General features: G+C 50.3%; 2 protein-coding genes across 5 annotated transcripts in view; both read left to right on the top strand.

Moving 5' to 3' along the window:
• The window catches only part of GOLGB1 (golgin B1), a 42,743-nt gene extending 36,323 nt beyond the window's left edge, over positions 1-6,420 (top strand). For both annotated transcript variants that reach the window (XM_053404825.1, XM_053404824.1), the window contains exons 18-23: positions 463-612; positions 1,363-1,521; positions 1,794-1,891; positions 2,134-2,268; positions 4,455-4,560; positions 5,854-6,420. In XM_053404825.1, coding sequence (XP_053260800.1) covers positions 463-612; positions 1,363-1,521; positions 1,794-1,891; positions 2,134-2,268; positions 4,455-4,560; positions 5,854-5,988 — 783 coding nt within the window. In that variant the 3' untranslated portion in view covers positions 5,989-6,420. The remainder of the gene's footprint in view (positions 1-462; positions 613-1,362; positions 1,522-1,793; positions 1,892-2,133; positions 2,269-4,454; positions 4,561-5,853) is intronic.
• Positions 6,421-9,473: 3,053 nt separating this feature from the next.
• LOC128421719 (hematopoietic lineage cell-specific protein-like) overlaps positions 9,474-20,692 on the top strand; it is a 38,205-nt gene continuing 26,986 nt past the window's right edge. For 2 of the 3 annotated variants that reach the window (XM_053404855.1, XM_053404854.1), the window contains exon 1: positions 9,475-9,644. The gene's annotated coding sequence lies outside the window, so the exon portion shown is untranslated. Of the gene's footprint in view, positions 9,645-20,692 lie in introns of all 3 variants that reach the window. The other variant, XM_053404856.1, reaches the window with a different exon arrangement.

The following is a 20,692-nucleotide window of genomic DNA, read 5'->3' as shown; positions in this document are numbered from 1 at the left end:
AGGGACGTGGGTGGTGCTGTGGGTTAAACCACTGAGCCTAGTACTTGCCGATCAGAAGGTCGGCAGTTCGAATCCCCACAACGGGGTGAGCTCCTGTTGCTCAGTCCCTGCTCCTGCCAACCTAGCAGTTCAAAAGCACGTCAAAGTGCAAGTAGATAAATAGGTACCGCTCCGGTGAGAAGGTAAACGGTGTTTCCGTGCGCTGCTCTGGTTCGCCAGAAGCGGCTTAGTCATGCTGGCCACATGACCCGGAAGCTGGACGCTGGCTTCCTCAGCCAATAAAGCAAGATGAGCGCCGCAACTCCAGAGTTGGCCACGACTGGATCCAATGGTCAGGGGTCCCTTTACCTTTACCTAGGTCTTGGTCGGGCTCTTGGGAGGCCATGGCCCTTGGCTGTGCAGTTCCCCCAGGCCCAGCTGAGTGGCTGTGCACTGAGGGCTCAGGTATTTGTCTCCCTGCAGGCTGCCCCAGGAGTCACCGTTTCCAGCAAGACTTTGCAGGGAGCTGTGTCTGGTCAAGAGGCTGAAACCGACAGCCTCCAGGCCCAGCTGAGCAGCACTTTGAAGGAGCTGCACCAAAAAGAATTGCGGGTCCAGCAGCTGAACAGCAAGGTAGGAGGCGCCCTGGGGGAGGGCAAGGGTCGGTGGGTGGGCTCCTCAGACTGTGCATATTATGCATCAGTCATGGTGAGGGAATTGTCTGTCGTTCAAAGTGGATCATCTCCAGTTCTTGTGCTTCCCTCTCCTCGCAGTGACCGCTTCTGCTCTCCCTGTGTCAAATGTGCTTCTTCCTCAGAGAGGATTAAAGCCCTCCAGGTTGTTTCCACAGACAGGACGGCCAGAAACTGACATTAGAATAGAATAGAATAGAATAGAATAGAAAATAGAATAGAAAATAGAATAGAAAATAGAATAGAAAATAGAATAGAAAATAGAATAGAATAGACCCCGCCTATCTGGCTGGGTTTCCCCAACCACTCTGGGCGGCTCCTAATGTCACACATTAAAAACTTCCCTAAACAGGGCTGCCTTCAGATGTCTTCTAAAAGTCAGATAGTTGTTTATTTCCTTGACATCTGATGGAAGGGCATTCCCCAGGGTGGGTGCCACCACTGAGAAGGCCCTCTGCCTGGTTCCCTGTAACTTGGCTTTTCGCAGCGAGGAAACCACCAGAAGGCCCTCGGAGCTGGACCTCAGCGTCCGGGCAGAGCGATGGGGGTGGAGACGCTCCTTCAGGTCTACTGGACTAAGGCTGTTTAGGGCTTTAAAGCACCAGCACTTTGAATTGTGCTCGGAAAGGTCCTGGGGGACATGTGATGGTCAGCTGAGGAAGACATCTCAGCCCCTCTCTCCTCTCTCCAGCTCTCTCAGGTCTTTGAGGAGAAGAACTCTCTCTCCCTCCAGCTGCGGGGGAGCAGCCGCAACCTACGCGAGAGCCACCAGCGCTACAACGAGGTCCTTGCCCGCTGCGAGGCCCTGGAGAATCAGCTGCGGGAGCTCCAGACCCCAGTGAAGGTCTCGGTAAGGCTGAGACTTGCTGAGCTGCAGAGGCCAACCAAAACCGTGCCGTTCTCAGCCTACGCGCAAATTCTGGTCCACTCTCTCGGTTACAGCTCCAGCTTTCCCAGGCCCTATCAGAGCACATGTGTTTGCTTCAGGCCTGTAAGCCTGGCTGCCTCTGTCATGCAAGAATTGACTGAAACCTGGCCATGGTGGGGCGGCACTCTTGTGCGGGACCTGTGGCCTGTTCCCATCTGGCCCATGCCTTAATGTGTGCTTTCTGCCCTGCCCAGGGCTCCCTCCCGACAGACGCTGCTCCCGGAGCCCCCCAGGAGAGAAGTGAGCACCCCAGGGAGAGCTACACACCTGAGCTGCAGGAACTGCAGATGAGGTGAGTGCCAGTTTTGGAGCCGGGAGGTGGTGGTTGCTCACAACAACCCTGTGAGGTAGGTTAGGCTGAGAGCGGCAACGACTGCCCCCCCGACACCCAAGGAGCTTCGTGGTGGAGCAGGGATTCAAACCCTGGTCTCTATCGGGCCCTAGTACAGCTCTAACCACTGTGCCGCCTGGCATAGGCCGTGCAGCTGCGATCAGGGAGAGCCTTGCTCCTCACCGCCCTTCTCTCTGCTGCAGGCTCTCGGAGGCCAGGCAGCAGCAGAGCAGTGCCAGGCAGGGCCTCTTGCACCTGGAGGAGCTGCTGCAGGAGGAGCGGGACCAGCGCCTGGCGGCCGAGGAGGCCTTTGCTGCAGCCCAGGATCACATCCGCAGGTGAGTCACGGGCCTGGCCCCAGCTTCAATAACCAGGTTGTGTGTGTGTGTATAGATATAGATAGATATAGATAACGTACGCATACAGTGGACGCTGGGGTTGTGAACATGTTCCGTGTGGGATGCCCATTCGCAACCCGCAGCGGCATCTCGGCACATGTGTGGGTTGCGGTTCGGCGCTTCTGCGCATGCGCAAAGCACGATTTAGCACTTATGCGCATGTGCAACTGCCAAAACCTGGAGATAACCCGTTCCAGTGCTTCCGGGTTTTGGCGGGTCCGTAACCCAAAAAAACGCAACCTTTAGCGTCTGTAACCCAAGGTATGACTGTGTGTTTGTGTGTATGTGTGTGTGTGTGTGAGTGTGTTTGTGTATACATATACATATACATATACATATACATATACATATACATATACATATACATATACATACATACTGTATTTTTCTGTGTATAAGATGCCCCCATGTATTAGACGGCTCCTATTCTGGGGGACTAAATTTAAAGAAAATGAGGGGAGATGCCCCAAAGTTGTTGCCCTTTTTTAAGGGGGAATTGCACCCCAGCAGGACCATTGCTGGGGACTGGCAAAGTGGGCAGCTGCTCCCCCCACGTGGGAAGCTCCCTAGAGCGTGAGCCGCTAACCAGCTGGCTGGCGGCACGCAGCTTCCTCCCCATGCCACTGTCCGTGTATAGGACGACCCCAGTGTTTTGACATGGTTTTTGAGTCTAATACGCAGAAAAAAACGGTAATCTCTGACACTCTCATGTTCGGGTATCCCAGCGGGCACTGAGCTGCATTGGGCAAAAGATTCCTGCATTTGAAGGGGTTTCATTCCATGGCCCTCCTGGTCCCTTCCAAAGCTGGATCAGGCCAGCAGCCCATCCTGTCCTCACACTGGCCAGCCAGATGCAATTGGGATCCGAGTACAAGAGCAGCTTCCCCTACTGAGGTTTCCAGCAAGCAGGATCCAGGAGCGTTGCTGCTTCCAGCGTGACTTGGAAGAGGCCAGTCGAAGCGGCCTTCCAGAAGGGCTTCCACAACCCATGATAGGGGCCAGGGCTGGCTGATCCACAGTTGGCTGATCCCTCCCCGCTAAACCATAGCAGTCAACGTTTCCCTTTTTTAAAGGGAAATTCCCTTATTCCGAATAGGATTCCTTGCAAGAAAAGGGAAAAGTTGACAACTATGCTAAACTGATGAATCAAGGAAGTACAGTGGTACTACAGACGCTTCAGGTTACCGTCTCTGCTAACCCAGAAATAGTACCTCGGGTTAAGAACTTTGCTTCAGGATGAGAACAGAAATCGTGCTCTGGTGGCGCGGCGGCAGCAGGAGGCCCCATTAGCTAAAGTGGTACCTCAGGTTAAGAACAGTTCAAGGTTAAGAACGGACCTCCAGAACGAATTAAGTTCTTAACCCGAGGTACCACTGTAGATGCAGCTCTGAGGTGCACAGAGCCCCAGTGGCAATGCAGATTTTGTTACAAAAAAGGAGCAATGCAGCAGAGTGCTCCAGGTGGCTGGAAAGCCAAACAGGATGTTGATGTTTTGGGACTGTACCGTGGGAACAAAGGACAGTCTATTCAGTGTACTGAGCACCGGATGTTAGCTCAGAGTGTCACATGATCTGTACTGGAAGTACATGGGAGGAGTTTTCTCTCTCTGCTGTTGGTGTTAAGAGAGTGCAGACACGTTTTCTCTGTACTGCTGGAAAGACAGGAATAAAGGCATGTAAATACATTTCTGTCTTTCTCTCTCCCCTCCCTGGGGATGGTAGGGAAGAGGGGAGGAGTGGTGTGTTCTTCTCACGTTGAGGAGGATCGCCGATTGAGATCTCGCCTTATCTTGCCGGGAGTCGCAGACAGGGAGGTCAACAAGGATTCAAGCCGGGCACCTGGAGGGTGGCCAACTCCTCTGACTTTTGGCTTGAATTCGACAGATTTCCCTCACCCCAGAGCTGAGCTCCACCGATGTCCTGAGTTGGGGGGGGGCTGTGTACAATTTTGGAGGCCATGTTTGCCGCTGACATAGCCCCAAGGAGTTGGCTCCTTTGAACTGAAAGAATAGCCACCCTTGGTCTGAGGGGTATAGCTGCTTGTTCAAGCATCTTGGCTAACCATGGGCTGGCCTGCTGCCCGTGAACCATGGGGCACTAATCCACGTCTCTCTCTCTCCCCTGCAGGTTAGAATCGAGTGAGTGGGCCCACTCTTTGGACACCAGCATTGAAATACCCACCAGCCCTGAGCACGCCCTGCTTGTAGGTCCCACAGACACCTCTTACAGCAAGGTAAGCCTCTTCCCAGCAGGCGAGGGCCCACCTCTCCTACAAGATAGCCTCAGCTCCACTCTCTCCCTCCACCCCAGCCAGAGTGGGCAAGCCAAGCTGGAATGATCTGCCATCAGTGGGCATCTTTAAGGCCAAGCCTGGCCACAGTCCACTTGGGTCATTTGAACCTGACTGCCTTTCCAGTTACAAACAGCACCTTCTGCACCAGACATCGCGTTACTGTTCATTTATATGCCGCCTTTCAGCCGAAAAGCCTTCCGTCAAGAAATAAATCCATGCAAATACAGAGTAATGCACACAGTACAAGTTCAGCAGTGGTAAAACACGCCTGTGTACCTACCAAAAGATGGTGACGAATGTTCCCTACAAAAATGTTAAGACAAGAAGCGGCATCTTCGCTTTGCAAGGGTCCCAGGCATCGGGGATAAGGCAAGGCAGGTGGGAAAACATTCCCCTGATGGCTCCAGCAGACTCTCCCCTGTAGCAATATACAGTGGTACCTTGGCAGTTGAACGGAATCCGTTCCTGAAGTCCGTTCGACATTTGGAAACCAAAGTGCGGCTTCCGATTGGCTGCAGGAAGCCCCATCGGACGTTCGGATTCCGAAAACAGGTCGCAAACCAGAACACTCACTTCCGGGTTTGCAGCATTCAGGAGCCAAAGCGTTCGAGAACCAAGCTGTTCGAAAACCAGGGTACAACTGTATAACCTCCTGCAAAAGTCAATGCGCTTCACTTCTGCAACCCATAGAATAGGAAGTAGGAAATTTATACCCCGCCCATCGGGCTGGGTTTCCCCAGCCACTCTTGGCAGCTTCCAACAGAGTATTAAAATACAGTGGTCTATTAAACATTAAAAACTTCCCTAAAGAGGGCTTCCTTCAGATGTCTTCTAAAAGTTTGGTAGTTATTTTTCTCTTTGACATCTGGTGGAAGGGTGTTCCACAGGGTGGGTGCCACCACCGAGAAGGCCCTCGCCTGGTTCCCTGTAACTTGGCTTCTCAAAGTGAGGGAACCGCCAGAAGGCCCTCGGCGCTGGACCTCAGTGTCCAGGCAGAAGGATGAGGGTGGAGACGCTCCTTCAGGTATACTGGATCGAGGCCGTTTAGGGCTTTAAAGGTCAGCACCAACACTTTGAATTGTGCCTAGAAACGTACTGGTGAAACCCTAGATGGGCCCATGTTGCTGTCCTAGGCACCTGCCTCTCCTGTGGCCCTTTGCGACGGGAGTTGCCTTGAGTTGAAGCCACCCTGTGGTAGACTTGCCTCGTAACCGCTCCTTGCTTTCTCCCCAGACTCGAGGGGGCGTGGGGCTGCGGCGCATCCTCCACTCGCTCTTCTGTTCCCGCCGGCGCCTGCCCCTCCTGGCAACTCTCTACCTCCTCACGGTCCACGTGCTCCTCCTCCTCTGCTTCACGGGCCACTTGTGAGAACAGCCCCCCGGAGTGGGGTGGGGCACGTGAGTTGTCCGGGCTGCTGCTGAGCCCCCGTCCCTGGAGAACCGTGCCGTGCTGCCGACGGATGAGAAGGCTGTCTTGGGAGACTCTGGCACCTTGGGGAGGCTGGCTGGAGGCCGCAGGGAGTGTTGCAGAGAGCTCAGGGTGGCCCCCAGCCCGCGGAAGGGCGGGGCCAGCGGCCCTTGACTGGGCCACGCGTTGTTTTTGTTCATGTTCTTCGAGGGAAGCGTTGGGGGGTGGCGGCGTTTACACGGTTCACTTTTGCACACTGAATTCGGGGTGAAGTCGCTTCGCAGTCAACCTGCCGCCTTCCAGATCTGTTTTAGGCTATGATTCTCACCAGCCCTCACCAACGGAGGGGCTGAGACTTTGAAACATCTGGGGGCACCAGGTTCCAAAGTTCATTTGGGACAGGAATACAGGTGGAGGTTGTGCATAGGGTTCCCCCCCCCCCCATTTTTAACAGTGCTGCGTTGGCTGTAATCTACAGGTGAAGGGAAGTCAGTCTGTGGGATCGCAGCACACTGAGGGCCAGACCTGCTTTCTGTGCTGATTCCGCAGGTATTGGCAGATCCTGATTCTGGGGAAGGGACCAAGGGGAACTCAATCAACTTCCAGCTTGCCTTTTCTCTCTCTTATTTCTTCGTGCTCTGTGATTTTGGCACCGGGGGGGCTGGAAGGGTGGCATCGAAAGGGACAGAAGCCCCAGGCGTACATCTCTTATTGGCGGCTCCCCACCCGACAGAGGCAGAGAGAAGGGGCTGGAATGGCTTCATGCTCACCAGTGAAGATAAATCAACTTGTCTGTGGCCGCCGAGCCCCTTTCCTACACATTGCAGAGGAGAGGAAATCAGGGTAGATGTGGGGGGAGCAGAGTTATGAAACCCACCCCACAGCTTCCCGTTGGAGTGGGGCAGGATGTCTTAGCCCTGCTTGGTGGGGTGTTTTAACTGTTTCCATCGTGCACAGACATTTTGGGATAGCTCTTCGCTTGCAGTTCAGGAGGCTGCTGGAAGCATCCTCTGTGGACCTCGAACTGAGGCCCTGCCAGCCGTTTTTTTGGGGTGCTCCCGGCATGTGGTGTGTAGACTTCCCTTGTCCCTCTTCCTTTCAAATCCAGTCTTCTGATCCTCTTGGAATCCCATCTTTGTGCAATAAAGATTATTTTTTTGAGCGAGTTGTGTGAACACTGTGATTTGGTCGGACTCTGCCCCCTGTGGTTCTCGCACTCGACTCTGACACCCCTTTATTATAACTTTTTGACAGCATGGTTGGATGCACTCCGGAATTTGGCAGCTCAAGGGTAACAAAAGATAAATCAGAAGTAATTTCATTGTGCAATACTTATGTGAAATATACAGACAGCTGTTGGCTCTAAATGCAAACATGGAAGTACATAGAAATTTTCGGGTGCGGTAATATTGGTCAGAGAAAATGGGAATGTCAGGAAGAGCTGTTTTAGCTGAGCTTTCTAAGAATTTCAGGAGAACCCTGCTGTCCGAAAAGGGTAGCAGAAGGCGAAACTAGGCACATCTCTAATGCGTTTGCTCTGTTTTATGAAAACATGCATATCTGATAACCTTGACCCTGAGAACATCGACAAATACTTGATTTAAGACTCAGGATCACAGAGCAGTATTAAAAGAACCCATTTTATCTATTGAAATAGAAGATGCTATTTTTTAAAAAAAAACAAACCACAAAATTGGTGGGAGGAACCCCTGGAATGTATGGATTTGGGGATGAATTTTGTAAGTTCTTAAAAGAGCAACTTCTACCACAACTGCATAAACTGTTCAACTTGGAGGGACGGTAATGCTGTTGAAGCCATACAAGGACCGTGCTCATTTGGGATCCTACCATCCCATAGTTCTCATTAACACTGAAGATTCGGGGCAGACAAATGAAAATCCTTCACAAAGCACGTAACCTGTGGAACTCACTCCCACAGGAGACAGTGGTAACCACCAACCTAGATGGCTTTAGAAGAGAATTGGAGAAATTCAACGGCCTCTTGCCACGATGGCTGTGCTCTGCTTCCCCACTTGGAGGAAATCTAGTTGCTGGGAACCCCAGGAGAGGAGAGGGCTCTTGTGTTCGAATCCTGCTTGCGGGCTTCCCACAATGCATACCCTCCAACAGGCCCTAGAAGAAAACCAGGATGTGCATCTTTTGGGGCCGCGATCTCTCAGGAGCCAGGGGACTTGCGAGAGAGCCCCCCCCCCAAAAAAACCAGGATGCCCCACTTAAATTGGGACAGCTGAGGGGTACAATAATGGGCATCCGGTAGACCACTGCGAGAACAAGATGCTGGAATAGATGGCTAATTAGCCTGATTCATCAGACTCTTGCGTTCCTGTTTATAATCCTAACAGTTGAGGGGGTCTGAAGATGATCTTTCTGGTGTTGAGGGCATTTCAGGTATTCTGCATTGTGTGAGGAACTGTTCTCTTGGGTCTAGTGCCAGTCAGTTTCGCTGAACTTTAACATGCGAAGAGGATGGGGAAAACAACAACAACAACAACATATTATAGTTATTGTTATTGTTATTAATACTCCGCCTATCTGGCTGGGTTTCCCCAGCCACTCTGGGTGGCTTCCAACAGAATATGAAAAACACAATACAGTATTAAACATTAAAAACTTTCCTTAAGCAGGGCTGCCTTCAGATGTCTTCTAAAAGTAAAATAGTTCTTTCCTTGACATCTGATGGGAGGGTGTAATAATAATAATAATTTATTATTATATAATTATATCCCACTCATCTGGCTGGGTTTCCCCAGCCACCCTTGGCAGCTCCTAACAAAATATTAAAAACACGATAAATACATCAAACATTGAAAACTTCCCTAAACAGGGCTGCCTACAGATGTCTTCAAAAAGTCAGATAGTGGTTTATTTCCTTGACATCTGATGGGAGGGCATTCCACAGGGCGGGCGCCACCACCGAGAAGTCCCTCTGTCTGTTTCCCTGTAACTTCACTTCTCACAGGGAGGGAACCGCCAGAAGGCCCTCGGAGCTGGACCTCAGTGTCCGGGTAGAATGATGGGGGTGGAGACGCTCCTTCAGGTATATAGGACTGAGGCCGTTTAGGGCTTTCAAGGTCAGCACCAACACTTTGAATTGTGCTCGGAAACGTACTGGGAGCCAATGTAGGTCTTTCAAGACCGTGTTACGTGGTCTTGGCCGCCGCTCCCAGTCACCACAGGGCAGGCGCCACCACCGAGAAGGCCCTCTGCCTGGTTCCCTGTAACCTCACTTCTCTCAGCAAAGGAACCACCAGAAGGCCCTCAGAGCTGGACCTCAGTGTCTGGGCTGAATGATGGAGGGGAATCACACCCTCTCCGCTCTGCGTGATCTAAAAGCCTTGCATTCAGAAGCCTTTCCTCCTATGGAAAGCAATGAGGCGCTTCCTCTCTGCACCCAGGGCTTGTGTGCGTGCGATGCAGCCCTGCTGGGGGTGGTTCTGCTGCGAAGCTTCTTCCTCCTGGCTCACAGGAAATGGAACAAGTTTTGTGCAGTTAAAACAGGAACTTGGGTGAGCTCAGCTTTGCAGCCGAAACCGAGATCGAAGTCAGCGCAGAGGAGCAATCACGAAGGGCTTCGGAAGTCACCTTTCTGAACCAAGGTACTGCTTTGGGGTGGGGGGAATTGTCAGCAAAGTTGCAATAGGCGTGGGGGGCTTCGGGAGGGAAGTGTCTGGCCCTGTTCTGGTCCCCCACTCCTCAATTCACACTGTGCATAGTTAGACTATGGAACTCCCTGACACAGGAAGCAGCAGTGGCCACCAGCCCAGATGGCTTTGAAAGCGAATTTGACAAATTCATGGAGGGAGGGGAGGAGTAGCGACGGCTACTGCCCATAATGGCTGTGCTCTGGAAACCGCAAGAGGGGGGATCTGTTCTTGTGCACTGATCCTGCTTGCGAAGTTCCCCCTGGGGATTCTGTTCAGCCACTGCGAGAACAGACGCTGGACCAAATAGGCCACTGGCCTGATCCAGCAGGATCTTCTTGGTATCTATTTCTCCACTCCCCAGTGTGATAAGAAAAAACAACTGCTCCTTTCCCTTATGGGGTACCCAAGAGCCCGTATAGGGTCCTTATGTAGGCTCTCTATCGGTAGGAGAAAATAACAGGCCAAACAGAGAATAGTAAGCCTGATCTTTATTAATCTGTTGTGACAGTTGCCCCCGCTCACCCCACGTAGGAGGGAGGAGAGGAACCCAGAACACTGCGTGTGCAAGCCCTTATATAGACTTTTGAAATTGCTTCCCCTGTAACTCAAGACCACCCCCCCAAAAATCATACATGCATCACAGAAAGAGGTGGTCCCCAGCAGAAATTTGAGTGTGTTGCTTCTCTCCTGCCTGCCAGGATACCTGATAATGCCTTATTATTATCTGATTGCCTTTTCTGGGTAGCCTGCCCAGTCCTCGGAGATGGTAAGTACTTAGTTCCCGAATCTCTTACACATATTGAGAGTGTGCTCAGCTTAACAGATACTTGCCAGACTGTATCTACAGGGAGGTGTAAGCACCCCCTACAGTCCAAAGACAATTGGGAAGCTTTTCCCATCTCCTTCCTCCTTGCAGAGAAATATTTGAGGTCAATTTGGGAGAGTCAAAAATGGCTTCAGGATTGTTCTCCTGTACTATTTCAGAGACGTGGTTTATATACTTATGTATGTGTTTTCCTTGTACATTTATGAAGATTTATTATACAGTGGTGCCTCGCAAGACGAAAAGAATCCGTTCCGCGATTCTCTTCGTCTAGCGGTTTTTTCGTCTTGCGAAGCAACCCCATTAGTGGCTAAGCGGATTAGCGCTATTAGCGATTTAGCGGCTTAGCGGCTATTAAAGGCTTAGCGGCTAAGCTGTTAAAAGGCTATTAGCGGCTTAGCGGCTTTGAAAAAGGGGGGGAAAGCGGGGGGGAAATGGCGAGACTCGCAAGACGTTTCCGTCTTGCGAAGCAAGCCCATAGGGAAATTCGTTTTGCGAAGCACCTCCGCAACGGAAAACCCTTTCGTCTTGCAGGTTTTCCGTCTTGCGAGGCATTCGTCTTGCGGGGCACCACTGTGTATTAGAATTCCTGTAACACCAGATAGGGAGCTGCTGCCCACGTTTGTAGCACCCAAGTGGGCAGGATGAAGAAGCAACATTATTTGCTCAGCTGGGTGTATTGGGAAGGGAATGTGCTACACATTCTGGTGTGGCCAGAGATGAGGGACAGCCAAGCATTTTTGGCGCATTCCATTTTCTTTTCATTTCACTTTTAATTTGTGTTCTGCCTCCTTTCCACATGACTATGCACAAGGCCGTTGACAAGCCGAAGGAACAACAGCGGCCACACGCCTTGCAGCAACCTGATCTAATGCAATAATAATAATAATAATAATAATAATAATAATAATAATAATAATAATAATATTTATATCCCTCCCATTGGCTGGGCTTCCCTAGTCACTCTGGGCGGCTTCCAACAAAATTAAAATACCGTAATCCATCAAACATTAAAAGCTTCCCTAAACAGGGCTGCCTTCAGCCCTGACAAAATAAAAGTCATAATATCATGTCATAATAAAAGCATAACTTTAAACAACTTCCATCGAATAAAGTAATAATAATCCTTTAGAATATGAAAGCACACAATAAAATTAAATACCAGCAAATAATAATTAAACAGAAATTCACTCTTAACGATCACAATAAACAATTTCTAAACTATGTTACCGGAATTTATGCAAAGGTTGGGGGTGGTTTGCCCCTCCAGTGGACATCACACACACACACACACACACACACACACACTCTCAACACAATCACTCCTGCTGCATCTGTCCCCACAGAACACTTCATCACACAGGATGCCCTCCCCCAATCTCTTATTATTATTATTTATTTAAATCATTTTTATTAAGTTTTCCATTTTAACAATCCAATCAAATCACATTACAGTGGTGCCCCGCAAGACGAATGCCTCGCAAGACGGAAAACCCGCTAGACGAAAGGGTTTTCCGTTTTTGAGTTGCTTTGCAAGACGATTTTCCCTATGGGCTTGCTTCGCAAGACGAAACGTCTTGCTAGTCTTGCGATTTCCCCCCCACACTTCCCCCCCCTTTTTCAAAGCCGCTAAGCCGCTAATACCCTTTAGCAGCTTAGCCGCTAATCCTTTAATAGTCGCTAAGCCGCTAAACCGCTAATAGCGCTAATCCGCTTAGCCGCTAATAGGGTTGCTTCGCAAGACGAAAAAACCGCTAGACGAAGAGAATCGCGGAACGGATTCTTTTTGTCTTGCGAGGCACCACTGTAAATATTCCAAATTATACACATACATATCAAATAATCCAAATATTCTGCCGAATTATACTTTTTTTATTGGGACTTCCCATGCTTCAAGTTCGGGGGGTGGGGCTCTGATCATCTCATGTATTTGCTGCTTTTGATAGTCATTTCTAATAGTTCCTTTAAATCTTCCTGTTGTTTTCCTTCTTTCACGGCCTCTGAGTTGTTTCCACAAGCGAGCTGAAGTAAAATAATGTGTTTCTGTGTGAATTTTATGTGAATCTCTATTCAAAGGGCCTCCGTTGCACATTACCAAATGTGACGATTCACTGAGAGATGTATATGTGTACTGGCTCAGTAGGAAAACTTTCAGATTGGTGCCATTCCAACTATGTTCTGCTCAGGGGAACGATGGCTACCCAAGGGGAGCTTGGGACACGAGTAAAGGCAGCCCTGATCCCCAAATCCTGAGAACACGTCCTCAGCAGCCTCTTGCACAAGAGATAATCACTGATCTCAACTAATTTGGAGTCCTACTTGGTAGCCACGGCCATGAACTACACTCTTGTTTCAGACCGTGTGGTTTAAGGCTCACGTGTCTCTTGAATGAAAACGAGAGAAACCTCTCTTCCCCTATTTTGCTTTTTCAGTTCTTCCCCATCCTCTTCTCCACTCCCCCAGCCAGGTGTTCTGGATTTAAATTTATCTTTTTAAGCACCCCCTCCCTCTCCTTGCAACCCCCCCCAAAGAAAACTGTTATGTACTGAAGTTCTCACCCTGGGCCAGCAGGGGGATACTGTAGTTTTCAGTCAGGTCCACATATGCAAATAAGGGATTGGAAGTGACGTTCAGTGATTGGATAGTTACAGAAAATGGTTACTGTTGCGTTGTAGTGGCGCTCTATATAAGCAGGCTGGCTGAGCCCTTCAGTTCAGTTCTGTTCTGGCCTGTGAATAAACAAGAGCTGTTTGAAGAATCGCTGTGTCGTCTGATATGTTCACCCACAACTTAACAAAAACATCTCTCCCTAGTTGATTCTCCTCTCCTGGATTTGCAGCAGCCTCCTTGTTTTTGCGGCTGTGATCAAAATGGGAGGGGGCACTCCTCCTGCAAGCGGGGAGACACATGACCCCTTTTGGGGGTGTCGCTTCTCCATTACAGATAACCGCTGCCCTAGGTTGACGGGAAGAGCATGGCCCCACAGATTCCTGGGCAACATACATGCATGGGAGTACCTTAAGATCAGGGGTACCCAAACTAAGGGCCGCTGGCCAGATAAGGCCCGAGAGACCCGTTTATCTGGCCCGCGGCACCGCCTGCCGCCTGCCGCCTGCTGCTGCCACCCGCTCTTACCGGCACTGCACAGTTGCCCACTTCTGGGTCAGAGGAGCACCGGAAATACCTTATTTTTCGCTCTATAGGGTGCACTTTTCCCCCTCCAAAAATGAAGGGGAAATGTGTGTGCGTCCTATGGAGCGAATGCAGGCTGTCGCTGAAGCCTGGAGAGTGAGAGGGGTCGGTGCGCACCGACCCCTCTCGCTCTCCAGGCTTCGGGAAGCTCTCCGCAAGCCTTTGGAGCGCGGCGGGAGTGCCCGCCGGGCTCCCAAGGCTTGCGGATAGCAGCCTGCAGCCCGAAGCCAGGGGTGTGCTCCGCAGCGCAACCCAGGCTTCAGGCAGATGTCCGCAAGCCTTGGGAGCCGGGCGAGAGTTCCTGCTGGGCTCTAAGGCTTGTGGACAGCAGCCTGCAGCCCGAAACCCGAAACCCGGGGAGCGCACCCTGGGTTTCGGGCAGCTATCCGCAAGCCTTGGGAGTCTGGCAGGAGTTCCCGTGGGGCTCCCAAGGCTTGCGGATAGCAGCCTGCAGCCCGAAGCCCGGGGAGCGAAGAGCTGGGCTCTCCGGGCTTCGGGCAACTATCCGCAAGCCTGAGTGTGGCGGGAGTTCCCGCCGGGCTCCCAAGGCTTGCGGGTGGCAGCCTGTTCTGGGGGCTGGGGTCAGGGGAATTTTTTTTCTTTATTTCCCCCCAAAAAAACTAGGTGCGCCCTATAGGGCAAAAAATAGGTAGCTTATTTGCACATGCACAAGTGTTATTTCTGGTGTACATCCGGGTCGGAGGAGGCCTGTACCCATGCGCACAAGCTGTTTCCAGTGTTCCTCCGACCCGGAAGTGCGCCGGAAATAGTATGCGCGCATGCATATGGGCACGCGCTCCCCCGCCCTCCAGCCCGCCACACAATCGGCGCTGGAGACATTGGCCCGAGGTGCAGTAAGTTTGCTGACCCCTGCTTAAGATGGTCCTGCAAAAACTGCTTTTCTTTTCTTGCATTTCTCTGGCTACGTGCATTGTCTCTGGTGCTCCCTCAAGTCCTCTGCTTGCTTAATACAGTGCCACAGTGGCTTATATGGGGGTTCAGTTCCAATGAATTCCACACTGTTACAGAAAAAAACCTCCTCCTTTTCCCCTATGGGTTATCCAAGAGCCCGTATAGAGTCCTTAAGTGGGTTCCCTAGCGGTAGGGGAAAATAATAGAGGCCACCCAGAGAATATTGAGAAGCAAAGCAGCAAGTAAGCCTGATCTTTATTCAAGGAACTGTTGCAACAGGGTCTCCACTCACCACACGCAGGAGGGAGGAGAACCCAGAACAATGATGCACAAGCCCTTATATATTGTTGTTAGAATCATAGAATCATAGAGTTGGAAGAGACCACAAGGGCCATCGAGTCCAACCCCCTGCCAAGCAGGAAACACCATCAGAGCACTCCTGACATATGGTTGTCAAGCCTCTGCTTAAAGACCTCCAAAGAAGGAGACTCCACCACACTCCTTGGCAGCAAAGTCCACTGTCGAACAGCTCTTACTGTCAGGAAGTTCTTCCTAATGTTTAGGTGGAATCTTCTTTCTTGTAGTTTGGATCCATTGCTCCGTGTCCGCTTCTCTGGAGCAGCAGAAAACAACCTTTCTCCCTCCTCTATGTGACATCCTTTTATATATTTGAACATGGCTATCATATCACCCCTTAACCTCCTCTTCTCCAGGCTAAACATGCCCAGCTCCCTTAGCCGTTCCTCATAAGGCATCGTTTCCAGGCCTTTGACCATTTTGGTTGCCCTCCTCTGGACACGTTCCAGTTTGTCAATGTCCTTCTTGAACTGTGGTGCCCAGAACTGGACACAGTACTCCAGGTGAGGTCTGACCAGAGCAGAATACAGTGGCACTATTACTTCCCTTGATCTAGATGCTATACTCCTATTGATGCAGCCCAGAATTGCATTGGCTTTTTTAGCTGCCGCGTCACACTGTTGGCTCATGTCAAGTTTGTGGTCAACCAAGACTCCTAGATCCTTTTCACATGTAGTGCTCTCAAGCCAGGTGTCACCCATCTTGTATTTGTGCCTCTCATTTTTTTTGCCCAAGTGCAATACTTTACATTTCTCCCTGTTAAAATTCATCTTGTTTGTTTTGGCCCAGTTCTCTAATCTGTCAAGGTCGTTTTGAAGTGTGATCCTGTCCTCTGGGGTGTTAGCCACCCCTCCCAGTTTGGTGTCATCTGCAAATTTGATCAGGATGCCCTTGAGTCCATCATCCAAGTCGTTGATAAAGATGTTGAATAAGACCGGGCCCAAGACAGAACCCTGTGGCACCCCACTAGTCACTCTTCTCCAGGATGAAGAGGAACCATTGATGAGCACCCTTTGGGTTCGGTCAGTCAGCCAGTTACAAATCCACTGAGTGGTAGCATAGTCAAGACCGCATTTTACCAGCTTCTTTACAAGAATATCATGGGGCACCTTGTCAAATGCCTTGCTGAAATCAAGGTAGGCTACATCCACTGCGTTCCCTTCATCTACCAGGCTTGTAATTCTGTCAAAAAACGAGATCAGGTTAGTCTGACATGACTTATTTTTCAGAAATCCATGCTGACTATTGGTGATCACAGCATTCCTTTCTAGGTGCTCACAGACTGTTTGCTTAATGATCTGCTCCAGAATCTTCCCTGGTATTGATGTCAGACTGACTGGGCGGTAATTATTTGGGTCCTCTCTTTTCCCCTTTTTGAAAATAGGGACAACATTTGCCCTCCTCCAGTCTGCCGGGACTTCGCCTGTTCTCCAGGAATTCTCAAAGATGACTGCCAGTGGTTCTGAAATCACATCTGCCAGTTCTTTTAATACTCTTGGATGCAGTTCATCTGGCCCTGGAGACTTGAATACATCTAAACTAGCCAAGTATTCTTGTACTATCTCCTTAGTTATTCTGGGCTGTGTTTCCTCTGCTGAATCATTTGCTCCAAATTCTTCAGGTCGGGCATTGTTTTCTTTATCGGAGAAGACTGAGGCAAAGAAGGCATTGAGGAGTTCAGCCCTTTCTGTGTCCCCTGTTTGCATTTCACCATCTTCTCCTCTGAGTGACCCCACTGTTTCTTTGTTCTTCCTTTTGCTACGAACATACCCATAAAAGCCTTTTTTGTTGCTTTTAACCTCTCTAGCAAGCCTGAGTTCATTCTGTGCTTTAGCTTTTCTGACTTTGTGTCTACACGTGCTGGCTATTTGTTTGAATTCCTCTTTGGTGGTTTCCCCCCTTTTCCATTTTTTGTACACATCCTTTTTTAATCTTAACTCAGTTAAAAGTTCTTTAGATAGCCACCCTGGCTTCTTTAGGCACCTTCCATGTTTCCGTCTCATTGGTATTGCCTGAAGTTGTGCTTTTACTATCTCCCTCTTAACAAACTCCCAGCCATCATGAACTCCCTTTCCTTTTAGTATTACTGTCCATGGGATCTCACCCAGCACTTCCCTAAGTTTTATGAAGTCGGCTTTCTTAAAGTCGAGAAATTGAGTCCTAGTATGCTTGGCTGCTCCTTTCCGCTGTATAGTAAACTTCAGAAGAGCATGATCGCTCGCGCCTAATGATCCTTCCACTTCTACCCCACTAACCAGGTCATCATCATTGGTTAGGACCAGATCTAAAATGGCTGTTCCTCTTGTTGCTTCTCCCACTTTCTGGACAATGAAGTTGTCTGCAAGGCCAGTGAGGAATCTGTTTGACCTTATGCTCTTGGCTGAGTTTGACATCCAACAAATATCCGGGTAATTGAAGTCCCCCATTACTACTATCTCCCTTCCTTTTGCATGCTTGGCCATCTGTTCCAGGAAGGCATCATCTATGTCCTCCGTTTGGCTTGGGGATCTATAGTAAACTCCCACAATGAGGTCACTGTTATTCTTCTCTCCCTTAATTTTGACCCAAATGCTCTCACTTTGGCTTTGAGGTTCTAAATCTTGGATCTCTTCACAGGTATACACATCCCTGACATATAACGCCACTCCTCCTCCTTTCTTGTCTGGTCTGTTTCTCTGAAATAGATTGTATCCCTCCATTATTACATTCCAATCGTGGGACTTATCCCACCAGGTTTCAGTGATTCCTATTATGTCATATTTAGTTTGCTGTACCAAGAGCTCAAGCTCATCTTGTTTATTTCCCATACTTTGTGCATTAGTGTACAGACATTGAAGACTGTTGTTCAGTCTTGTCCGACTCTTCGTGGCCCCCTGGACCAGAGCACGCCAGGCACTCCTGTCTTCCACTGCCTCCCGCAGTTTGGTCAGACTCATGTTGGTAGCTTCGAGAACACCGTCCAACCATCTCATCCTCCGTCCTCCCCTTCTCCTTGCGCCCTCCATCTTTCCCAACATCAGGGTCTTTTCCAGGGAGTCTTCTCTTCCCATGAGGTGGCCAAAGTCTTGGAGCCTCAGCTTCAGGATCTGTCCTTCCAGTGAGCACTCAGGGCTGATTTCCTTCAGAATGGAGAGGTTGGATCTTCTTGCAGTCCATGGGACTCTCAAGAGTCTCCTCCAGCACCATAATTCAAAAGCATCCATTCTTTGGCGATCAGCCTTCTTTATGGTCCATACAGACTTATCGACTTTTGAAATTGCCCACCCTGTAGCCCAAGACCACCCCCCAAAACATCGTGCATAGATCACAAAAGCTCTACAGCAGAAATCTTGTGTGCCAGGATACCTGATAATGGTCACTGATTGCTTTACTTGGGCAGCCTGGCCATTTTTTTGTGGTGCTAAATACTTTAGTTCCTGAATCCAGGTCACAGGCTCACCTCATTCATAGACAAATGCGGTCTTAAGACAGGATATGCAAGCAAAAAGACAAAGGGAACGCTTTCCCCATTTCCTCCCTCCTTGCAGAGAAATATATTGAGGTCAATTTGGGAGAGTCCAAAAGGCTTCAGGATTGCTCTCCTGTACTATTTCAGACACGTGGTTTATATACTTATGTACATGTTTGCCTTGTATGTTCATGACCATTTATTTTATATATTAGACCTTATAATTCTTATCACAACATAGATGTAGAACTGGGACTCCAAGGCAGAATAGAGCGATACTATGACTTCGATAAGGCAGAACTATTTTTTTAATACTTTCAAATAAAATTTTATTTTTCAAAATGAAACAAAATATACAGTAAGATGGAAAATAATGTTCATTTCCATGCATTTGTATTTGAAAACCTTTTTCTTGGTTTTTGTAATGGGTATGAGTTACTCGTGCGTAAACTGCCGCCTCTCTAGGCTAAATTGCCTTGTTAAACCGTTCTGACTGCACAGCCCTTCCAATCGTGGCTGCCTCAGTCGCTAGCAGAATCTGTCTGTGGGCGTTTCTTAAACCTCTTCCAGCATAGAAGCTGTTTGACTCCCAGTCTCCTCCTCCTGTCCTCTCCTCACTGATGTCCAGTGGAGGACCTGTGCTCTCCTCACTGATGTCCAGTGAAGAGTCCTGGAGCTCTCTCTCCGATTCCCCCATCTGCCCCCTTTATCCCTGGTGTTGCGCTGATTTCCTCCCCCCTCTACCGAGCTGCTTCTCCTCCTGGTGCTGGGTCCTTCGCCAGCATCATCTGGGAGCCTCCCCTTCGCCTCTCGCTCTGATGTCAGTTCCCTGACATCCACCTCCCCCCCAGGACCCCCTCCACCCCCGGCCTGACCTGTGGAACCAATTTCGTCCCCTTCTTCGGCCGACGAGGCAGGGAACCCCCGGAAGGAACTGTCACCCTCTTCAGTGGATTCGAAACCCGCTTCCCACCCGCTCTGATTCCTGCCAATGGAGTGGCCCTCCCAGTCTGATTCTTCTTCCTCCAAAGCCTCTCCTCCCTCCCCCTCGGAGTCAGAAAACCCCTCAAAACCCTCTTCGTCGCCTGTGGTTCCAAATTGCTCCTCCCAGAATCTCTCTAGGGATTTGGGCTTGTCCGGGAACTGGCGGTGGAATACCTCCACCAGATATCTGTCATCGATGGCTTCCACGGGAACCCATGTGTTTTCTGACCCGGGTTCCCCTTCCCAAGCCACCAAGTACTCCACCTGGCGCCCTCGCCACCTTGAATCGAGTATTTCCATGGCCAAGTGATGGTGTTCCCTTTCTTCTACCTGCGGGTGTGTGGTGACTTCTCCCTCTCGCCCCGGGAATTCCCGCCCCTCCCTGTGTGGTGAGAGTAGGGACCTGTGGAACACTGGGTGTATTTTCATGCTGTCGGGCAACTTGAGCTTAAATGCCACAGGATTTACCTGCTGTGTTACCTCAAATGGCCCCAGCCGTCTGGGCTGCAACTTCTTGCACCCCCCTTTGAAGGGTAACCCTTGGGTGGACAACCACACCCGGTCCCCCACCCGTATGGTCTCCCCTTCCCTGCGGTGCTTGTCTGCCTGCCTCTTGTAAATTTCCTTGGCCCGCTCCAAGTTCATCTTAAGTTGCTGATGCAGGGCCTCCATTTCTTCCACAAACTGCTCCGCCGCGGGTACGCTCCAGTTTTCCTCCCCACTCCCCGGGAAGGCCCTGGGATGACACCCATAATTGGCCATGAACGGGCTCATTCCCGTGGACACGTGGTCAGCGTTATTGTACGCAAATTCAGCCAGCGCTAGTTTCTCTACCCAATTGTTCTGCCTCTCGCTGACGTAGCAGCGTAGGTATTGCTGGAGTATACTGTTCGCTCTTTCCGCTTGCCCGTTGGTCTCTGGGTGCCTCGCCGTCGAGAAGCCCACCTCGACTTGCAGCAAGCTCATGAGCTTCCTCCAGAACCGGGAAGTAAATTGTTTCCTGCGGTCAGAGATAACCCTCAAGGGGGCGCCATGCAACCTGAAAATGTGCTCCACAAACAACCGGGCTGTCTCCTCCGACGTCACCGCATGTGAGCAAGCTATAAAATGGCACATTTTCGTCAGTAAGTCGACCGCTACCATGACCGCTGTCTTTCCCTGGGACTTGGGCAAATCGGTCATAAAATCAATGGACACCACCTCCCAGGGTTTTCCTGGTGTGGGTAAGGGTTCCAGTAATCCTGCAGGGGCAGCCCGTTCCCCCTTCGCCCTTTGGCAGCGGTC

Source organism: Podarcis raffonei, chromosome 10, assembly GCF_027172205.1.
Source record: "Podarcis raffonei isolate rPodRaf1 chromosome 10, rPodRaf1.pri, whole genome shotgun sequence".
Lineage (NCBI taxonomy): Eukaryota > Metazoa > Chordata > Lepidosauria > Squamata > Lacertidae > Podarcis > Podarcis raffonei.
Note: the sequence above shows the minus strand (reverse complement) of the source record. Positions and strands in the feature narration are given on the sequence as shown.